Consider the following 22,183-nt stretch of genomic DNA (forward strand, 5'->3'; position numbering starts at 1 on the left):
TATTTATACCATTTACATTTAATGTAATTGTTGATGTTCGCGCTTAAGTCTTCCATTTTATTTTTTCTCTGTTTTCTTTTTCCTACCTTTCTGTGGGTTACTTAAACAGTTTTCAGAAGTTCAAGTGAAGAACAGGAGCCTTACCTCCTTTTACATCCCTTTACCCTCCCCCATTCATAATATAATTATCTTAAATATTTCTTCCACATACATTTTGAAACACATCAGACAGTGCTATGACTTTTGCTTAGGCCATCAAACATAATTTAGAAAACTGAAGAGAAGGAAAGTCTATTTTATTTACCGTTTTTTTGTGTGTGTGTGTGGTACGCAGGCCTCTCACTGTTGTGGCCTCTCCCGTTGTGGAGTACAGGCTCCGGACGCGCAGGCTCAACGGCCATGGCTCACGGGCCCAGCCGCTCCGCGGCATATGGGATCTTCCCGGACCGGGGCACGAACCCGCGTCCCCTGCATCGGCAGGCGGACTCTCAACCACTGCGCCACCAGGGAAGCCCCCTATTTACCCATATTTTTGTTTACCATGCTCTTTCTCTCTGATGTTCCAAGGTTCCTTCTTTTACTGTTTCCTTCTGTGTAAAGAACTTCTTTAGTCATTTTTAGCATAGGTTTTCTGGTGACAAATTCTGTTAGTTTTCTCTTTCATCTGAGAATGTCTTGATTTCCTCTTCGTTCCTGAAGGATATTTCTGCTGTGTTTTTAATTTGGCTTGACGGTTCTTTTCTTTGAGCACTTGAAAATTTTTGCATACTTTCTCTGGCCTCCATGGCTTCAGAAGAGTAATCTACTGTCATTCAAATTATTTTTTTCCTATAGATAAGGTGTTATTTATTCTTTCCTCTGGCTGCTTTCAAGATTTTTCTTTGTCTTTCTTTTATGGAAGTTTACTATTTATGTCTTAGGGTAGATTTCTTTTGGTTTATCCTGTTTGGGTTTTGTTCAGCTTCTTGAATCTGTGGGTTTATGTCTCTTGCCAAATTTGGGAAGTTTTCAGCCATTATTTCTTCAAGTTCTTTTTCATCCCACCCTCTTTCTCCTGTCCCTCCAGGACCTCAACGAAATGAATGTTAGATCTTTTGCTATAGTCCCACAGGTCCCCGGAGGCTCTGTTCAATCTTCTTCCAGTCTACTTCCTGTCTGTTTTTTATATTGGTTACTTCTATTGTTCTTTCAGTTCACTCTTTCCTCTTTGCCCCTATTCTGCTGGTGAGCCTGTCCACTGAGCTTTTTACTTTGGCTGTTGTAGTTTTTAGTTCTAAAATTTCTGTTCAGTTCTTCTCTACATCTTCTTCTTCTTTGCTGACACTTTCTATTTCTTCTGTTTTGAGGGTGTTCATAATTGCTCATTAAAGCATTTTTATTGTGTTTGCCTTAAAATCTCTTATCAGATAATTCTAACATCTTTGTCATCTCAGTGTTGGCATCTCTTGATCGTCTTTTTTCTTCGATTTAAGATCTTTCTGGTTCTCAGTATGATGAGCGATTTTCAGTTGAAACCTGGACAGCCCTATGTCGTTATGAATCTGGATGCTTCTTAACCCTTCCATATTAGCTGTCTTTTTTTGACCTTCCTCTGGCAGGAGGAGTGTGCCAACTGACTACTGCCAAGCGGGGGCGGACGTCCAGGTTCCCTCCTCGGCCTGTGTCAACATCCAAGAGGAGAACGCACCTTGTTAGTGATGGGTATGGGTGGAAGCCCAGGGTGCCCACATGGTCTCCACTGACACCTTGGTGGGGTGCATGACTGTGGTGGGGCAAAAGTCCTGGCTCTTCACTAGGCCCTGTCTGACACAGGCGGGGCATGGAGCTCTTGTCACAGCCTGTGTGGGTGAAGTCTGGGCTCCCTGCTCTCCTTTGTGGCACAGGTGGGGGCAGCAGCAGTTTACCATGGTGACGGGCTGGAGAAGAGCAGGGATTGTCTAAAAGTTCTCTGTATTGCTAGGCTCTCCTTTCCCTGGTCCACTGGCTGGAGAGAGAGGGCTTTCTTGGGCATTTTTCATCAGCCCTTATTGGTGTTTCTGAGTTGCGGGCTTCTTCTGCTCTAATTCTGGAATAAAGGAAGCAAGAGAAACCCTAGGGAACTCACCGCATGTTGTCTGTTTCTTCCTCTTGTTATCAAGTTTCTGACAACACGTGTGGTGCTGGTGCCACCTCATTCCCTGGTTAAAACACCCCTGCAGGTCACGGGGACACAGGCGCTTTCAGAGAGGAAACCAGGTGCTCACCCCACAGTCAAGAGAAGGGCAGCACATCTCAGCCGGGGGGCTCCGGCGGCACCTCTTTGGTGGGCTGGGCCAAAATAACAAAAGAAACTGGATGCTTTGAAGCAGCTGAAAGAGACTTCCTTCATCTGCTTTGAATCATCCCCAACGAGACTGCAGATCTGTGAGTCCCAAGTGTAGAACCGGCCAGTGGAGCCACGTCTGACTCAGTGGAGATGAGAGTGCTGTGCTATCACCGTGCTTCCAAGAGACGGGAGAGCCACTGCCCTACATACAGACAACACAGCCAGCGGCCCAGACACCTCGTTAAACTTCTACCTTACCCTGGCCTGAAATTCCGTTCTTGTCCACCTCCAAACAGCATAGGGTACAGAGGGGTGAGTTCACCGAGCCCTCGGACATAAAGTGCTCCAATCCTGGGGCCATAGAACTGAAAGAAAAGTCAGTCATTTATTCAACAAGAACCTTCTGGGGACCTTCTCCATATACGTATTGAGAGGCCCACAGAGATACTCTACGACGTCCGGGCCCACCTCCTCTGGTCCCGCAGGTGGCCACCCATCCCCACTGCAGACACGTGGGGGTCACAGAAGCCTTTGGGTGGGGGCAGGTGCTGGACTCTGGCCCCCAGCTCGGGGGCAGCAGAGCACCTGCACGGCGCGTGGGAGACTCTGTGAAGGAGAGGGGCTGGAGAGAGAGATGGCCAAGGGCTGTCCTGTGGATGACTCCATGCTCTCAAATCCACATTAGCTAGAAATCTCAAGGGCCGCCGTGTCAGGCCAGCACCTCACTCCCTTGGGAACCAGCTGAGGGGAAATTACTAAAAATACTCCAGCTTCTAGTCAGCTGCTGGAAAGACGAGCAAAAGCTTCAGAAGGGTCTTCACTGTTAACTATTTCCCCAGCACACCCTAGAGATGAGGGCCGTGAAAACCACACCCTCACACTCAGAGCCACACTTTTAGTCAAGTTAGAGAGGCCATCATTCTTGAACCCTGCATCTTCCGTCCCTGGGTGTGGGGCTGAGTGGGCTGAGGAGGGGTCTGCACGCACTCTCCGGGCTGCAGAGCTCACTCACTCCCGGGCTAAACCCACCTGTGACCTCCACTCCCCCCATCCTCCCCCCGACCCTGCCTCTCCCCCTCCCACTCCCCCCTCCCCCGATGGCCTTACCTGGCCTCCCCTCCTGCCCCCTATGGGCTGCGCTGCCCAGTATTTCCGGTGGGCACTCAGCCCTCGGCATCCTAGCTCTGCCGGGCTCTCCTCTGAGCTGCCGAGGGCGGGGCCGCGGTCTGCCCATCACCATGACCCAGGGCCTCGCCGGGCATGTGTGCCGGGTGCACCGGTGACGGAGGATGAGCGGGGCCGTGGGCTCTGCTCGCAGGTGAGCCTCGCGGGCATCGAGGTGTCTCCCCGGCAGGAGGGCAGGAAGGCGGATGGACGCACCTTGTGGCCCACGACGGTCAGGAAGTCCACGCCCAGGTCCCGCACGTCCACGCGCCGCTTCCCCAAGGCCTGGGCGGCGTCCGTGTGCACAAGCACCCCCGGCAGCCCGCCCGCCGCCCGCTGCTGGTTCAGGGCTCGGACTCGCCGGCTGATCTCAGGCACTGGCTGGAGAGGGAGAAACACACGGCCGAGTGTGTTGATTTGATGAAGACGGAATGAGAGAAATGAGGAGTTGTTAATGAGGATGCACCAAAAGGTTCCCGGATTGAAGAACAGGGGAAAGAAGAGGCGGGGCTGGGAAGCCGGGGTCCGCGCTCCATCTTCCTAAGAGGTGCCGCGACTCACCATGATGACGCCTGTCTCGTTATTGGCCAGCATGATGGTCACGAGGCACGTGGTCGGGCGGACGGCCGCCAGGATGTCCTCAGCCTCCACCTGCCCATTCACCTTGGACACGGGGACAAAGGTGACCTCTGAGGAATAAGACACAAGCATGAGGTCAAACCCACAAAGTATCCTTTCTGGAACATTTACTTAGACACAGTGAAAAAAGCAGTTTATCATAAAGGTTCAGAAAACTATGAAGAAGGAATATGAGCCCCTTTATCGCCCCATCCACAGACAACTGGCTTGAAGGCTTCGTCAATGAGCTTCAGTTGGGGGGCTGTCTGAGACGCCCTCAGTTCATGGGAGCATCTTGAGGCGCTAAGTACTTAACCTTCCCTCATTCAGCACTGACCCAGCCTTTGTTAAGCACCTACCGTGTGCCAGGCACTGCTCCAGGCCCCTAGAATCCTACTACTGCAGATGGAAAATAACGAGACGTGACCAAATCGAGGTTTTGGGTTCAAAATGGTGAAGACAAACACACCCATTTTCCCCTCAAGGTCCCACGGAAACGAGAGAACGGATATATTTCTCAATAAGGGCGACCACCTGTGGACAAGGAATTTTGAGCAATGCCCAGAATACAGAAAGATGATGTCATTAGACTAACAGCATCAGGGAGAACCCACCCAGGACACTGATAGGCGAAAACTAACTCCACAGAAAGTAGGAAAGGATCCAGAGGCCACCCACGTTCAGGGTGCACTTGTGGAGAGCAGGGTGGGGGCCGACTGCCGAGGCAGGCAGGGGACCAGGTTCCGACGGACGAGGACCCCCGCCTCATACCCAGCAAGTGGGTGGCAGCAGCGCTGGCCTCGACAGCAGGCGGGCTCCGGGGTGGGCGGGCAGCAAGAGAAGGGCGGAGCTGGTGCATCCACTACGGGACTCAAAGGGGAGCAAAGGAAAGGCAACTCCGGCCAGGACTTCTGTCTTTTTATTAAGTCTATGAGCACCTGCTCAACATCGTCAGCCCTCAGGGAGACGCAGATCAAAACCCCCACGAGCTCTCACTTCACACCCGCTAGGACGGCTGTTACGGAAAACACAGACACTAACACACGTTGGCGAGGACACATGGAGAAACTGGAGCCCCCAGGCACTGCTGGTGGAAATGGAAAACAGTGCAGCTACTGCGGGATACAGAGGTTAGGGTTAAACACCAAGATACTGCAAAAGGTGAAACAGAGTTACCACATGACACAGCAATTTCACTCCTGGGTATATACTCAAGAGAAACAAAAACATTCGTCCACACAAAGACTTCTACACAAATGCTCACAATGGCATTATTCATAGTATCAAATGTCCATCAAATGTTCATCAACTGACGAATGGATAAAACGTGAATATTATTCACCCATAAAAAGGAATGGAATACTGACACAGGCTACAACGCAGATGAACCCTGAAAACATGATGCTAAGTGAAAGAAGCCAATTACAAAAGACCACATATCATGTGACTCCATTCATATGAAAGTCCAGAATGGGGAAATCTCCAGAGACAGAATGTATTAGTGGTTGCCCAGGGTTGAGGGAAACAGAGTTACAGTTAACAGATGCGAGGTTCTTTTGAGGGTCAGGACATGCTCTATAATCGACTGTGGTGATGGTTGCACGACTCTGTGAATTCACTAAAAACTACCGAATCATACACTTCAAACGGGTGAAGAGTATCACACGTGAGCTCCATCTCCATAAAGCTGACATATACAGTAAAAAACAACAACAGCAACAATTGGACAGCGTGGAGGTGGAGGGGTGTGAGACAGTTGAGGTCAAGTCCCCGTTTTATACCAGGGAGTCAACAAATAGATGCTAAGAAATGGAGATTATGTGTGTAAGTTATTAAGTATTAACGTGGAAGTAATTAAAGTGATAATGCCACAACCACGATAAAACCTGAGGGTAGACTTGAGGGGCAGCTGCCTCTGAGGAGCCGGACTGGGGGTGGCGGGGAAGAGCCTCCACTTTACAGCAATGCTTGAAGCCCTTCTGTGACCTTTAGGTGCGTGTCTATTCTTTGTAAAAACTTGTACAATTTTAAACAAGAGGCAAAATGTAACAGCAACCAATAACAATGTATTAAGTTGCCCTTCCCTGTACCTGAGACACAGAAAAAAAGGCACCAGGGATTAAAAGGAAGGACAGTTTAAACAAGAAAGTTGGACATGACTGTTTTTTAGTTAGAGTGGTGCATAAAGAGAAAAACCTTTCCAGTGGTCAAAGGGGAAAAGTGGTAACAAGGCTCACAGTCAAACCGAGCAGTTCTGGCACACTCCTTTATCGTTTTGTTTTGTTTTGGTTTGGTTTTTGCGGTACGCGGGCCTCTCACTGCTGCGGCCTCTCCCGTTGCGGAGCACAGGCTCCGGACGCGCAGGCTCAGCGGCCATGGCTCACGGGCCCAGCCGCTCCGCGGCATGTGGGATCTTCCCAGACAGGGGCACGAACCCGTGTCCCCTGCATCGGCAGGCGGACTCTCAACCACTGCGCCACCAGGGAAGCCCTCCTTTATCTTTAAGATAAGAACACTCTCGCCTGCCTCCCCTTCAGGTTTCCAGGCAGATTAGGTAAGAAGGCAAATGCTTCGTAGAAAACCAGTCTTATTCCAAGGAGAGGTCAACCCTGGCTGTCTTGGGAAAAATGTCTCTTACGTTTCCAAAAGCTAGTATCTATACCCTGTGTCTTGAGATGTCACATCACAGGACATATGAAAGGACCAGAAGTAGCCAGGGCCACTGCCACTGCTGGGCAGAGGCTCCACCTGCCCCTCAGACTGCCTGGCCAGGTGCATCTCCCGGTGGGGCCCCAGCACCACCCCCCACCTCTGCTCCCCTCACCCCGGGAGGCCCTCACCTCCTCTCTGCTGAGCTAACAGGCTCCCAGCAGGGGTGCACTTATTCTTGTTTTTACCACCAGAACTTGATATCTACTGGATCCACTTTCTTTCTACCAGAGGGAGTGCAAGCCAAGATTCAATCATTAAAATCAAACAACGAAAAGCACGGGTTAGCATTTATAGGCATGCTATTAAATATGCACGTATGTATCATGTACAAGAGTCTGACGTCTCATGCGGTGATAAACGACCAGTTCCATGCACTGGTGATTGATTTCTCCCCCAGGGAAAATCTGGAAGGACAGGCCTCGTAACCTTCTGGAAGGAACCTTCGCCACTGGGCACAGCCAGGCAGCCCAAGCGCCAGAGGGTGAATGATTCACCGGGCCCCCCCCGGGTCGCCGCACCTCAGCCAGCTGCCCACTCACCTGCCACTTGTTCTTCCACCAGGTGCTCCAGGGGCAGGCGGATGGAGTCGTGTTCCACGGTGCAGGTGACGATGTGAGGCAGGGCCCCCTCCACTGGGCTGGGACGCTCGGCCGTGTCCCCCACTGCGGCATGGATTTTGTGGAAATGTTTCACCACAGAATGGATTACTAAATTATTTGACTGCAGAGACAGAGCAGAAAAATCATTTACGAAAACTATGCTAAGGGGAGACTCAGAGTAACAATCTCTCTCATTTGTAGTTTCCTTTGTAGCTAACATTTAAAAAGAAAACAACCAAACAGAAAAACGGTCTCAAAGAAAACCAGCTCCTGAGCTGCACCTTCTGAAAGGCCGAACTACAAAGATTTGGGGGTTTTCAACTTTCAAAAATATCAGAATTCGTTTCCGGTGGATTATGCAGGCTTTTTGTTAAGCAACATTATGCATTTTAAAAATTTTCTAAATCTGTCAAAAAGAATATTTTGCCCAGGCACCCATCGCTGGTGGGAATGTGAGCTGGCACAACCTCTGTTAAGGGCCATCTGGCATATCTATCAAACAGGCCCTCTGACCCAGGAAGTCTAGTTCTTGGACTTGATCCTACAGCTACACTTGCACAGAAGCAAAATGATGGATGTAAACGGTTACTGGTTAAGTGTACAATGACGTAACAGCAAAACCTCAGGAAACCCTTCAACGTCTATCCATAAGGGGACTTGTTCAGTGGACACCAAGCAGATGTAAAAGCACAGAGGGAATGCCCTAAGGGCTGATGCCAGAGATCTCAAAGGCACTTGTTAAATGAGAAAAGGTAGCGAACATTATATGCAGCATCATACCATTTGTATAAAAAGGGCGAGAAACATACACATTTGCTTATACATCCCCCAAATCCCTGAAGAGGTAGAAAGGGAAGGAGAAAATATATAAATCTACACACTTAATCTGTTTTTAAGGCAAAGGCTATCTCTGCGGGACTCGACAGAAACTAACAATACTGGTCTCCTGTAGGGAGAGGAAGTGGATAACTGAGGGGATGGGTGGGAGATTTTTGTTTTTAAGGACCTTTTCTCTTACTGCTAAATACAACATACACACAGAAAAGTGTATAAAACAGAAATGTAAGTTTCATGAGGAAGTATGACAGTGAAGGCCTGAGTAACCGTGACCTGGGTCAAGACGAAAACAGGACCCACACCAGGGAACACCTCACACCCGCCCTCAATCACTGCCCCGCCCCCATGCCAGCTACCTCCAGGCTGATTCGCATGGTAATCATTTCCTTGCTTTTCTTTATGCTTTTCCTCCCTAGGTAAGGATCCCTAAGTGATTTTGCTAATTTTGCCTCTTTTTGACCTTCAAATGAACGGAATTGAACTGAATTAATTTTTTTCTCAACTGAAGATCCAACCTATTCGTGTGTCTGAAGGCGCCGCCCAGCGGGAAGGCGGTGGCTGCTGCTTGTCAGGTGCTGAAGAACCCACACACGGTCAGCCGGTGCTCAGAGGACTTGAAAGGCACTGAGAGTCCAACAGGTGGCCCTGATGGAGGACCAGGCGGCCGACGGCAGGGCTCACCCAGGTCTGAGATGCAGCAAACCAGATGAAGGGGAGGAGACGGCCAGGATGGAAGGCTGGATGTGTCCCTCTGAAGGTGGATGGCCCTTTAAAGCCCCAGGTCACCCCCTCGCAGAAAACACAGCGACTCCTGGTCCGGAAAGGAGGGCCTTCGGGGGCCACACACCTCAGGTCAAAGCTGAGCCAACCCACCGTGAACGCGACGAAGGTGCCTGGGCCCCTCCCATGTGCCGCCTCCACCTGCAGGTACCAAAGGGCACAGGACTCCACACTGAGCGCCCAGGTGGCACTGGGAGCAGAGCAGCCTCTGTCGGAACTGGTCAGTCACAACTAAAAACGTACCACGTGCCCCCAGGCCACCAGACTCCTCAGCACCTGGCCCCAGGCAAGACCAGGACGGCCCAAAGGGCAGCAGGGGCGGCCCCTTGCGGGGCACCAGGAGTCTGGTCCTGGGGGGTGGTCGGTGCCCAGGGGCCTGGCGGCAGCTCCCCTCCCCTCTGGTCAGCTTGGCTCGGCCCGGGCCCGGCTCAGCATAGCCTCTGGCTGACGCCCGCCGCTCCACACTCACGATCCCTCCGCGCTGCTGCAGCGGACTGTGTGGTACCCTTCCACCCGGGACTGCATCAGAGGTGTGAATATCGGTCCATGCTATTTGCAGGGACACCTGCGTTGTCGCCAGTCTCTCCTGCCTGCCCCTGCTTCCCACGTGCCCCCTTCTTCTATGGTACGTACCTGAGAGGAGCTGCTGGCTGATGGGGTGGCATGGCCTCGACTTCACGAGGTGATGCCAACCCACCTTCCAGAACGGTTTCCAGCCTACACTCCTGTCAGCACCGTGCGTGCTCGCTGCTGTGCATCCTTTGTCAATACTTCTTGTCGTTGGACTTCTTAATTGTTACCATCCTGATGGGTGGGCAGAGGCAACCCATGTTGTTGTTTACCCTTGTATTCTGATCACTTAACGAGGCTGAGTACCTTCTCCCACGTAGAAACCACATGGGTTTCTCTGTGAAGTGCATATTCACTTTTCTCGCCCATTTTTCTACCATCTTCGCCCACTGTCAGGCTGGTCTTCTGATTTCCTTCAGGGTTCTCTGATGAACTACAAATTGTTTAGTGGTGGTGGTGGTGGTAGAATTTATCGACCTTTTCTTTTATGATTAAAGTTTTCTGTATTTTATCTAAGAAATCCATCTCTTAAACATCACAAAGGCCAGGCCTTGTCACGTGACAAGGACCCATCCAGGTATGGCCCTGTTTCGGGCCTCGTGTCTCTCCTGCCCTAAGACCGGCTGCCTTAATTAGTAGAACAATTCACGGTGTTCTTAATCTTGAAGAAGATTTGGCTATTCTTGGCATTGTGTATTTCCATATAAATTAGTTTGCGAGATTCCCTCAGAAAAGAGTCAGAATTTTGACTGAAGTTGCTTTGAATCTACAGATCAGTCTGGAAAGAGCTGACATATTTATCATACTGAGTCTTCCCATCTGTGAACATGGTATATGCTGCATTTATTTAGAACTTCTTTGAAGGCTCTCGGTAATGTTTCTATTCCTTTCCCAACGTGTGTGTGCGGGTGTCTTACAAAAGCTTTTTTACTAGATTTATTTCCTAAGTATTTGATATTTTTTGGTGCTCTGGTAAATACCTGTTTGTTGCTGGTACATAAAAATACAATTGATTTTTTTAATCTAATAACTTTGCTGAATTTACTTACTAACTCTTAATAATCTAGCTGCAGATTCTCTTGGTTTTTTATGTAGACAGTCACATCACCTGTGGATGACCTTCTTCTCCAATAAGAAAATGAGATGGTGAGAATTACTAACTGAGTAGAGACCTTGACATCATCACACTGTCACTGAGTATCTTCTATCAATTTAAAAAGAAGTACCTTTGAAATCGGGTCAAACCTCAAACTCTTTTTTTTTTTTCTTTTAATTGAAGTAGAGTTGATTTACAATGTTGTGTTAGTTTCAGGTGTACAGCAAAGTGATTCCATTATATATATGTTCTTTTTCAGATTCTCTTCCATTGCACATTATTACCAGATACTGAACATAGTTCCCTGTGCTGTAGAGTAGGTCCTTGTTGGTTGTCTATTTTATATAAGTAGTGTGTATCTGTTAATCCCAAACTCCTAATTTATCTCTCCCCCGTTTCCCCTTTGATAACCCTTAGTTTGTTTGCTGTGTCTGTGAGTCTATTTGTTTTGTAAATAAGTTCATTTATATCATTTTTTTAAGGTTCCACATATAAGTGATATCACATTATATTTGTCTTTCTGTCTGACTTACTTCAGTCAGTATGACAGTCTCTAGGTCCATCCATGTTGCTGCAAATGGCATTATTTCATTCTTTGTTTATGGCTGAGTAGTATTCCATTGTGTATATATATTTACACCACATCTTGATCCATTCATCTGTCCATGGACATTCAGGTTGTTCCCATGTCTTGGTTATTGTAAATAGTGCTGCTATCAACACTGGGGTGCATGTATCTTTTCGAATTAGAGTTTTTGTCTTTTCCAGATGTATGCCCATGAGTGGGATTGCTGGGTCATACAGCAGTTCTATTTTTAGTTTTTTAAGGAACCTCCATACTGTTCTCCATAGTGGCTGCACCAATTTACATTCCTACCAACAATGCAGAAGGGTCCTCTCTTCTCCACACCCTCTCTGCATTTATTATTTGTAGATGTTTTGGTGATGGCCATTCTGATCGGAAACCTCACACTCTTAACAAGGTAAGCAACTTAGTGGGATTCAAAGGAATGATTACAGGCCAAAATGAAGGGGAAACTCTCTTTATTGAAATAGCAATGCAAAGCAAATTAATTTATACGTTATGTAACAAATATCCTATCAGCCCCCTGGAATTCACTTATAGGATAAATGCTGGCTAATTATATCAAGGACAAAGCATTACTCTTTCTTTAAAAAACAATAATACCAAGAGGCAGCCACCTTCTACTTTTTAAAAAAAATAACTTACAGCTAAAAGAACATGAGACTGTTGAGACTGTTTACCTCTGTGCCCCCGGAAGTGAAGATCATATCTTGAGGCCTCCCACCTATCATCTTGGCAAGGTTTTCCCGAGCTGCGTTGATAATCTCCTTGGCCTTCCTACCTTGAGGGACCAAAGTGGAAATTCATTAACTTTGCTTCACCAAGTCCTATCAACACATGTTTAAAAGAACAACCAGACATGAAGGAGTGAGAGATCTGAGTGGGCAGTTCTAAGACAAAACGTGCTCCACTAACGTGAGCTACAACCAGAAATCACTCGGCGAAGGGGCAGCTGTAAGATGTCAGCAAATCAGTGAAAACTACTGAGATTTCAGTAACTTAGTAAGAGCCAGAAACAAATATGGGAGGATGCCTGGGAACCCTAAAGTTCCCTGAGACATGGTTTTCTTCTTACCGGATGCTACGGAAGAGGGGAAGCTGTGGCCATCTGCCTTGCTTCCCATCTGTCAAGACAGGAGGATGAAAGGATGGGATAATTTGCTTAAGATCACGCTGCAAAACAACAAAAATAAGCAAAAATAGAACTTGTGACTCCTCGACACAAAGCCCAATGCCATATGTCATACTGCCAGTCCCCTAGGTAATGAGAAAGGTCACTGCCTCAGGGACACGTTTGCTTTCAAACAGCTGCTAGGAGCCCAGCTACTCCCAGTTTCACTGGAGAGCAGGAAAACAGGAACCAAACTTCAGGCGGCAGAGAAAGAAAGGCTCTGGGATGGGAATTCTGAAAATTTTGACGGCCATTTTGAGTCTGTAGACCAGTAGACTCCAAACTTTTTTGACTATTCAGTCCTATTTATAAAAAAACTTTTTTGAGCAGGTACCACTAAAATAAACAAATAAATAATAAAACATACGTAAAAATAGAAATGTAAAAAGATGTGGTAAAAATAAATATACAAAGTAACCCACACGCTCCTTAAGACTATTGCCTAGGTTCTAATCACAAGCAATGAAGGTCTGGGGTGTCTAGGAAACCCAGTCCTTTCAACCAGTGATACTTTAAAAGACTGCAGTAAATGTCAATCAGTTTGGGCAGGACCCCGGCCTGGTCCACTGTTAGCTCCTCCTGAGTGCCGCTCAAAGCCCGTCCACCAGCTCTCGGCCCACTCTTCTTCCAGGATTCTGCTGAGAAGCCCCCTCTGAGGGGATGCTGGGCTGATCCCACAGCAGCAGGTCCCCTGCCCATGCCCCACTGCCCTTCCCAAGACAATCGGGTGGCCCATGTGGCATGTAGCCCCCAGAGCCTGTTTCGATGCGCCTGTAGACCTTCATATAAGCATTTCACAGGGTTTTCTTTTTCCTTTTCAAAAATGGGTTTCATAATTTACAAACTGGTTTGCAAAAACTTCCCTTTCCACTTATCGACAAGTCTTGGAGACCCTTCTGCACAAGGATTCGGGGGGCTACCTCACCACCGTGAGGTACCTATTGGAACAGTTAAAATGAAGAGACTGGCCAGTCCAAGTGCTCAGGAGGATGTGGAGAAAACGAAACTCTCATTCACATCAGTGGAAACAGAAACTGGTACAAGCACTTTGGAGATAGCACAGCAGTTCCTTAGGAAGTCAAACTTACACCTCCCATCTGACCCTGCCGTTCTGCTCCTAGGTGTTTAGGGTAAACAGTGCTTACCCAAGAAAAAAGAAGGTGATGTCCACAACTTGTACATCAACATACGCCCAAAATGCCAACCCAGACCTTGTTCTGGACGCCACTCACCCTACCTGGATGTCCAACAGGCATCTGAAACTACACACATTCAAAGCTGGATGTCCGGGGGCTTCCCTGGTGGTGCAGTGGTTAAGAATCTGCCTGCCAAGGCAGGGGACACGGGTTCAAGCCATGGTCCGGGAAGATCCCACACGCTGCTGAGCAACTAAGCCCGTGCGCCACAACTACTGAGCCTGCGCTCTAGAGCCCGCGAGCCACAACTACTTAGCCCACGTGCCACAACTACTGAAGCGTGCACGCCTAGAGCCCGTGCTCTGCAACAAGAGAAGCCACCGCAATGAGAAGCCCGCGCACCTCAACGAAGAGTAGCCCCCGCTCGCCGCAACTAGAGAAAGCCCGTGCGCAGCAATGAAGACCCAACGCAGCCAAAAATAAATAATAAATTTAAAAACAAAAACAAACAAACAAAGCTGAATGCCTGCCTCCCTCCCCTCAAACTGGCTCCTTTCTCAAAGGCTCCCAGCCTTTCCTTTCTCAGTAAGTAAATGGCATCTCAGTCCTTCCAGGGGACCAGGGTGAAAGCCCCTGTCTTTCTCCTACCCCATCACCCAACCCATTATCAAATCCTGTAGGATGTGCCGTCAAAAATATCCAGAATCCAACCCCACCTCCCCCTGCCCCAGCCACCAGCTGAGTCAAGGCCACTGCTGGGATATTCCCCTGGCATGACCCCAACTCCACGGACCCCACTGTGGTCCATTCTCCACAAAGTGGCCAAAGTAATGCCTTGAAAACCCAACAGTTCTTTGTGCTCTGTGCTTTTCCCTCACCGGGAACAATGCTCGGCACACAGTAGGTACTCAACCAATATTGGTTAAATCACCTGTGTTCAAAGTGTGGTCTGGGGAACTCTGGGGGTCCACAAAGTCAAAACTATTTTCATAATAATACTGAGACATCATTTGCCTTTTTTACACCCATTTTCTCACAGGTATATAAGGAAGCCCTCCAGAGGCTACGTGATGTGAATATTGCAATGGACTGGATACAGAGCCAGGTATGGGACCCAAACGTCTTCTATTTATCCAGACCTTGAAGATTTTCAAACATGTACAGCAGTGCCATTCTTCTCCCTAAATTTGTTCTGCTTTGGAAAAGATAGTTTCTTTTTCATAAAAAAAAGTTAACATGTAATGAATTTACTATTGTTACCTTGAATGAGTAGGTGTGTATCTGTTTAAAATGTTTTAGTGCTAAGTTCTGATACGGCAAATTATCTACAGACAAAGCACGCATGAGCAGAGGCTCTTTGGGGTCCTTAATACGCTTCCAGAGTGTGGGGTCCCGTGAGCGACCTCAGTTACGTCACCCCTCTGCTCAGGCCCTCCAGACGCACTCCACCCCAGGCCCATGAGAGCCAGCCCTCACCTCACAGTGGCCTCCACAGCCCAGCGTGGCACTGCCCCCAAATCCCTGGGACCCCCGAACCCCCTGCTGTCACCCACAGCCCTCTGCCTGCAGTGCCTCCCCAGGTGTCCCCTCCTCATGTCTGCAAACGTATGTCATCCGAGAGTAGGGTCATCCTCCGTGAAGCGGGGCCCCTGCCCCAGAACTGTGTGCCCTTCATCGGCTTCACTGCTCCCCACAGGGCCTTGTCCACCTCACACACCTGCATCTGTAACTGCCCTGCCTGCTGCCCCTCACAAGAGCAGGACCTTTGCCTGTTGGCTGCCCCACCCACCAGGCACAGAGTAAGCGCCCTCCAGGCAAGCTGAGTGGATGGCTCACGGGGGAGGACCGGAGCCCTTGAAGGTGAGCCCCAGACACCTGGGGAAAAGGCCCTAGGGAATCCCTGACAGCAGCAGGAGGGGTGATGGTGGGAAAACCCCAGAACCCAGGGCTAGGAGAGCTGGGTTCCACCTGGGGACCAGCCCGAGATGCTGCAGGCCGCTGGCCCACTCTGAGAGCGGACGCCCTCAGCTGTGAACCTGAGCCCCGATCCCCACCCACCATGCAGGTTCTCACTAATAAGAAAAGTGGGTGCGTGCGAGAGCACCGTCAACCTAACTCACTGTACACACAGTGACACCCTCCCCGCATTTCCACAGCCAGAGGCACCCACCAGCGCTGGGGGGTGAGCCGGGGAACATCATAGCACGGCGTGTGTACTGCCGTGTCAGCTAAGAAAGAGTTCTGAAGAGACAAAAGCTTGGCTTTAGTAAAGTTTTCTTCTCATTACACTAGGCATGCTGATTGTAGAAGAATTAAATACCATGATACAAAAAGAAAATACTCAAAACCTCCTGCCATGCCGCTACTCCAAGATAACTGCGGTGGGAGCATCTGGTGCGCATCCCATCTGTGTTGGGGCCGCCCTTGCTGCCACTCTCCCTCCCTACCACGGAGGCATTTTCAGCTGGAACACATCTTAATTAAGGCCCCATTTAAATGAAGAAAGTCTTAGATGAGTTAAGAATTTAGAGCCCATTTCCCAACTTCCACTGCAACCGAAATGCCAACGCGTGGCCATGGGACCAACCTCTGGCAATGGGTTATAGGCCAGAGTGGTACTTGCAACTTCCAGAAGTGTCTCTGAAGGACTCAGGCAGCCCTTTCTCCTCCTCTTTCTCTCTGTCCCACAGGCCGGACTGCTTACATGATGGCTTGAACTGCAGGAGCCATCTTGACCCCAAGGGGCAGGTGCACGTTAAAGATGGAAGAAGTTCTAAGATAGAAGGAGCTGCATCTCTGGTAGTGGCTGGGCAGCCACATGGGCCCTGGACCGTAAGAGAAATAAATTTCAAGCTGTTTAATCTACAGTTATTTGGGAGTTTCTCACAGCAAAACTATACATCTGCCATACTTGCTCTATATAATTTTTTCTTGGGTGGTGGGCAGGGGAATCAATCACACTGCACATTTATAACGTGCATTTTCCACTTGGGCCAAATGCTGCAACTCTCCTCCTAGGTCGTCAATACAGTCCACACCATTGCTTTAAGGGCGACCAGAACTCACGCCAGGGCCTCTGCCCACTTATGTGATCCATCCGTGACTGATGGACACTGAGGCTATAAGCGAGGTAGTAAAAAACATCTCGGGTTTCTAAACTCTGCCCATACCGCCTTAATATTGGCCTTAAAACAGATTACCCTCCAAGGGATTATTATCATTATTAAATCATAATATTGTCGAAATAATTAAACCATTCTATCATACAGCTGATTTTTTCTTTCTTTCCTTTTTTTTTTTTCTTTTCCATTTCTACCTGAGTGTCAACAGAGAATTACTGCAATGCATTTTTAGTTATGGTTCTTAATTTGTGGAAACAAAGGCTGTCAAGGCAACATGCAATCCACAGACAGACAGGCTTCATCAGGTCTAGAAGGGTTATTTCTCCCTGAGGGTTATTCCTAAATTTCTTCATGATAAATGCTTTTTATTAGCACTTGACTGTTCTCTGGATTCTCCAGTTTTATGCGTCAGAAACTTCAGTTTCACTAGAGGAAAGATTAGCTACAAGGGAACGTCCAGAAGATTAGCCAGAATACATGTATAAGATAAACCAACAACAAAGTTAATGAATGACTAGTATCTGATTTTGCAAAAGCTTTTAGTTATCAAGCTGTGAAGCTTTGAATAAGCAAACCGACATGAAAACCCACAAAAGTCTATAAATTTGTACACAGGCATTGCTAAATCCTAGGGCGTGGCAGTAGTCTCAAAGTTATTTTAGTTCATCAGTGATCCACAGTTAAGATAGTTTATCTTCATTATCCCTGATAAAGCATTAAATAAGAAGACACAGCTTCAGCTCACTCTCTGAAAGACACAACGTGACTCTGCCACGTAACTCCTGATTTGAAGCAAATTCTTTTCCAAGACCTCCAATTTAATGCTCTACATTAAAACAAGAATAAACGAGAAACATATAAGAATATTTATAATTGAAGAATTTGACAGTAATTTTTATTTTTAAAAAAAGACCAGGATTCTATGTGATCCTGATGTTGTAAAAGATCTATTTTGCAAATTTTGTAACAGTCGACTGAGACAGATACGTGACAGGGTTTTAATAGGTACTGTCACTACAAACAATTCTTAATAAGACAGCTTTTTCATCTGGGAAAGGAAGACAGGAGAGTATGTTAAAGATGAAAGATTATGGTATCAACAAGGCTCAAATTTGGACTTCTCAGGAAAAAACTACCCAAAATTACAGCTAAAGATTTGCAGTTAACAGAAAATCTATTCAAAATCGAGTCATCCCATGTGGGATTCTCTAATTTCTCTAAGAGTACCTCTGTCCCCCATGTCTCTGATCTGTGTGTGTCTTCTAGAATTACCTGCCGGGTAAGGGCTGCTGGGATTTCCCCAGGCTTCCTGCATGGCTTCAGTCATGGCCTGGATGACTTCTGGCTCCAGGGGGGTGGTTGCATTATAGTCCATATACACTTTCCTGCTGGAGAGAAAATAAAGACGTGCCTATTAGGGAAAAGAAGGTGAAATCTGGAAGCACAGCTGCACCCTGTCTATCGTAGCAACAGGAGCAAATAATTCAAGGTTGGGGTGCTTCTCTGCATTTACACGTGCCAGATTCTACAAGCTCAGAAATTTCCACATCTTCATTACTTATGGAAAATGTATACATGTTTTCCAACCATCTATCAATAGTATTTGCTAGTTTCCCTTATCACTGTTAGGAAATTGTCCCTTTGGACTTGCAAAACTTTTTTCCACCGCTTGGTAGGAGGGGTGGTCCGCTGGGCCTGGGCTGCCTACCTGACTCTGACCTTCCTCCTGAGGGAAGAAGGGGAACCTTGCAGTCCCAGGGAGCCGCACATTCCTCAGGGCTTTTTCCCTGGTTTTTCAACTTCACCACTTCACCAGTAGTTTTCCTTTATTTCCCTGCAGTGCCTGCGATGGCGTGAGGCTCGGGTGATCTAGGCGCCCACTGCTCCCCCCCTCTCCCCTCTGCTTCCCTGAGATGCAGTCTCCTCTGTGGGGTGGGGGGCATGTGCAGGCTTGCTTCTCCTCCCTTTGCACTTTCCGTTTTCTTTGCCTAGAATGACCACACTGACACCCCCACCTTACTTTTTAGGTCTTTGCTCCAACTTGACCTTCTTGTGAGGCAAACTGGGCTCTAAATAAAATTGCAGCCACCCATGCCCTCCTCCCCAGGGCTGTGCCCCCTGGCACCCCGTTTCTCCAAGGCACCCCATCATCTAACACACTAGACTTGCTCCTTGTTTATTCTCTGTCTCAACAGAAAGTAACAGAACAGCAGCTCCACAAGCTCCCGTTTTCCTCCCAGCTCTGTCGCCAACACTGAGGACAACGGCCGGCGCAGAGTAGGGGCTTGACTTATAAGGTGACAAATGTCACAGAAAGTGCACAGCCCCTGAAAGATCCCTAAGTGAAACTTATCCGTATATCTTTTTACCAGTAACAAAAACTTTCAGAAACTTTCAGGAATATGTCACAGTAGGCAATCCTGCCAGATACCATTAATTATTTTACCTGACTTTAAAATCAGCAATAGCATTTAAACCAATCCACATGAAAATTCAAACACAATTACCAATGGCGGCTGTTAAAACACAGGTTCTTTAACCCACGGAGTGTTTTTTTTTTTGGCCGCGCCTTGCAGCATGTGGGATCTTAGTTCCCCGACCAGGGATCAAACCCATGGCCCCTGCAATGGAAGTGAGGACTCTTAACCACTGGACCACCAGGGAAGTCCCCCCCATGGAGTGTTTTAATGCAGCATCTTGTCTCTAAGATGCCCAAGCACAAGGCTTTGGGGCTTGGGAAGTCTGAGCAGCCATCCTTGGCCACCCGGGTATTAGGAATCCCTGGATCCTGTTGAGTCTTAAACCTGCATGTGCCCCTAACTCTGCTCTCACTTCCAATGATAAGTATTCCAAAATTACTCAAACTACTAGTGACCACAGCTCTTCAATCTCCTGCTTGGCTGAGTTAATTCAAAGCTTGAATTTCAGAACACTTCAGAGATTTCTCTGCCCCATTATTTGTTACTTCTTTTAAGTGCTATCAATATTGCACGGGAAAGCTAAACTTTATTAGGTTCATAACCAAAAAGAAAAAGGCATCACGAATCTCTTCTCCACTCGGTACATTTTCCCAGCTCCCTTTTCTCAGTTCCAAGCAAATGAGACCTAATGAAAGGCATGGCCTGGACCCACATTTTAAAGACACACACCCGTTCCTCATACTCAGGTAGAGAGGATTACCCCTCCTACCCAGAAAGTATTTAACAAATTCCTGGATTGAGGGTGAAGACTCACAAACAAACAAACAAAGATGCATTTCCCCCGCCCAGGGGAAGGTCCCAGCAGGCTGGAACAGCTCTGTGGGCTGGAGTGCCCCCCTGTCTTCACCCCCACTCTGCCAGGTGCTCAGGCCAGCAGCCTCGGGGCATCCTTCTTAACCCTACCTCTCCCCTACTCGGAGGACGCTTCAGCAACTGCCGGGTTTATTCTCAGTACAAACCCTTCTCCCGCCACCCCTGCCACCACTGCCGTCCACACCGCCTCTCCCTCCTCGACTGTGACAAAAGATTCCCAACTGGCTTCCCTGCTTCCTGCAACCCCTACTCCCTACAAAGCAGCCAGAAGGATTCCTTTAAAATGTAAAGTAGTAATTTGTAATATAATTAAATGACGTCACTCCCCTCTCAAACCTCCAGGACACCCCAAGTCCTTCCTGGGCTCTGCGGCTCTGCTCGCGGACAGCTGCCCCAAGCCCCTCCGCTCCGCAGTCCTCGCTGCCCTGGACCCCAAGGGCTCGTTCCTGCCCTCGGGGCCTTTGCTGCGGTTTCCTCTTCCCCGCGCGCTCGCTCCCAGAACTTGTGCGGCTCACACCTGGATGTCACTCAGGTTTTAGCCCAAGCGTCACCTCCCCGGAGCCCTTCGCAGGCCACGCCTCGCATCCGCTCGTCCTCCCAGCGCTCATCCCTGCTTTAGGCCTCCCGCGCGGACAGCCGGGCGGCGCTGCATCCCCGCGCGGACCCTCATGCCCGCGAGAGACCGGCCTGCTGGCGGCCCCTCTCCTGGAAGGACCCCTACCCTGGAAAGTGACCACCAGCTGGCCACCCCCTCCCTCGGGGAGTGACCACCGACCGGCCGCCACCCTCAGACCTCGCCATGCGGCGCCTGGAGGGCTTCCTGGAGGAGGGCGCCGAAGGCTTCCCCTGCCTTCTGCTCAAGGAGCGCACCTCTCCGGCGGGCTCTTCTCTGCTCGGCTACCAGGCTGATTCGCCGCTCGCCCCCGCGCGTCCCTGCTCCGCGGCCCTGCCGCCTCCATCCCAACCCCTCCCAGCCCGGCCGCCCAGGGCGCAGCCCCAACCGGCAGAGCATGTCACTGTCAGGAGCGCCACCGGGAGGAGGCGGGGCCGCGAGGGCCGGGGCGAGTCCGGATTGGCTGAGGTGCGCACTCCCAGCCAATCCTTGCGCTTCAGTGGCGCTCCGCTGGGAGGCGGGGCCCCGGCTGCGCGCCGTCAGGTGACGGGATGGGGGCGGGGCTTCACGCGCGTCACAGGGGGCGTGGTCCCGGCGGCGGAGCGCGGGCGGAAAGGCTGTGAGCTGGCCCTGGGCGGTGAGCGGGTAGGCGGCACCGGGAACGAGGGCGGCGGGGGCCCGGGGACGACCGGGGAGCGAGGGGTCCGCGTGCTTCCGCCCGGCTGGAGCGGGAGCCCCGGTCCTCCGAGGCCGGCGGGCCACGCCCTGCGTCACCGCTCCCGGGGGCCTCCACCATGATCCGACCCTCTGCTTGGGTGACTTTGGGTGAAATTAGGGCTCATTTCCTGCGGGTGGATCTGAGGGGTCTGGAGTGGAGGCTGTTACAGGAGCCTAGGCAAGACATGAGGAACACCAGGCCCGGGCGCAAAACGCAGGAAAGATGGATCCGGGACAGATTTAGGGAACGGGATCTGCTGAATGTGGGGCACGCGGGAGGGTGAGGGAGGAGGATGTTAGTCCCTTTACCCTGACAGGAAGGAGCCCCGGGGCGGGGAAGGTGATGGACTGAGTTTCCGACCTGTTGCTTTGTCTGAGAGGCAGCCGAATGGACATGTCTAGTGTATCCTGCCAACCATAACACAAGTCAGTTGCGAAAGCGGTGAGAGAGGGCAAAGATCCAGATGCTTGAATTCTAATGAAGCCACCCACCGTCTCTTGCCCTTTTGACAAAATAACAATTTGTAAGTTTATTTGAGCCCTGAGCATGTGTCAGGCACTGTTCCAAGCGCCTCTCCTGTATTCACTAGTTTCCTCTTGATAACACCCTTATCAAGTGGGTGCCTTTATCCCCACTTTATATATGAGGAAAGTCAGGTACAGAAAAGGTCAGCATCTTGCCCAAGTTTACGCGGGGAGTAATGGAGCCAGAATTTGAATGCAGGAATGCTTTGTCAAGAAATCGAATTTTGGGGCTTCCCTGGTGGCACAGTGGTTGGGAGTCTGCCTGCCGATGCAGGGAACACGGGTTCCTACGGGTTCATGCCCCGGACCGGGAAGGTCCCACATGCCGCGGAGCGGCTG

The 22,183-nt window shown here is 49.5% G+C and overlaps 1 protein-coding gene across 4 annotated transcripts in view; it reads right to left on the reverse strand.

Annotated features, from left to right (window-relative positions):
* The window catches only part of SCLY (selenocysteine lyase), a 29,110-nt gene extending 8,158 nt beyond the window's left edge, over positions 1 to 20,952 (reverse strand). For 2 of the 4 annotated variants that reach the window (XM_029224646.1, XM_029224649.1), the window contains exons 1-7: positions 20,860 to 20,948; positions 17,969 to 18,084; positions 11,948 to 12,048; positions 7,339 to 7,519; positions 4,031 to 4,158; positions 3,686 to 3,850; positions 2,564 to 2,670 (exon numbers count right to left, since the gene is read on the reverse strand). In XM_029224646.1, the coding sequence (XP_029080479.1) occupies positions 2,564 to 2,670; positions 3,686 to 3,850; positions 4,031 to 4,158; positions 7,339 to 7,519; positions 11,948 to 12,048; positions 17,969 to 18,084; positions 20,860 to 20,948 (887 nt within the window). Of the gene's footprint in view, positions 1 to 2,563; positions 2,671 to 3,685; positions 3,851 to 4,030; positions 4,159 to 7,338; positions 7,520 to 11,947; positions 12,049 to 17,968; positions 18,085 to 20,782 lie in introns of all 4 variants that reach the window. The other 2 variants (XM_029224647.1, XM_029224648.1) reach the window with 2 other exon arrangements.
* Between the last annotated feature and the right edge of the window lie 1,231 nt (positions 20,953 to 22,183).

The sequence above is a fragment of the Monodon monoceros genome, unplaced genomic scaffold (assembly GCF_005190385.1).
Source record: "Monodon monoceros isolate NGI ecotype Baffin Bay Population unplaced genomic scaffold, NGI_Narwhal_1 Super_Scaffold_16, whole genome shotgun sequence".
NCBI lineage: Eukaryota > Metazoa > Chordata > Mammalia > Artiodactyla > Monodontidae > Monodon > Monodon monoceros.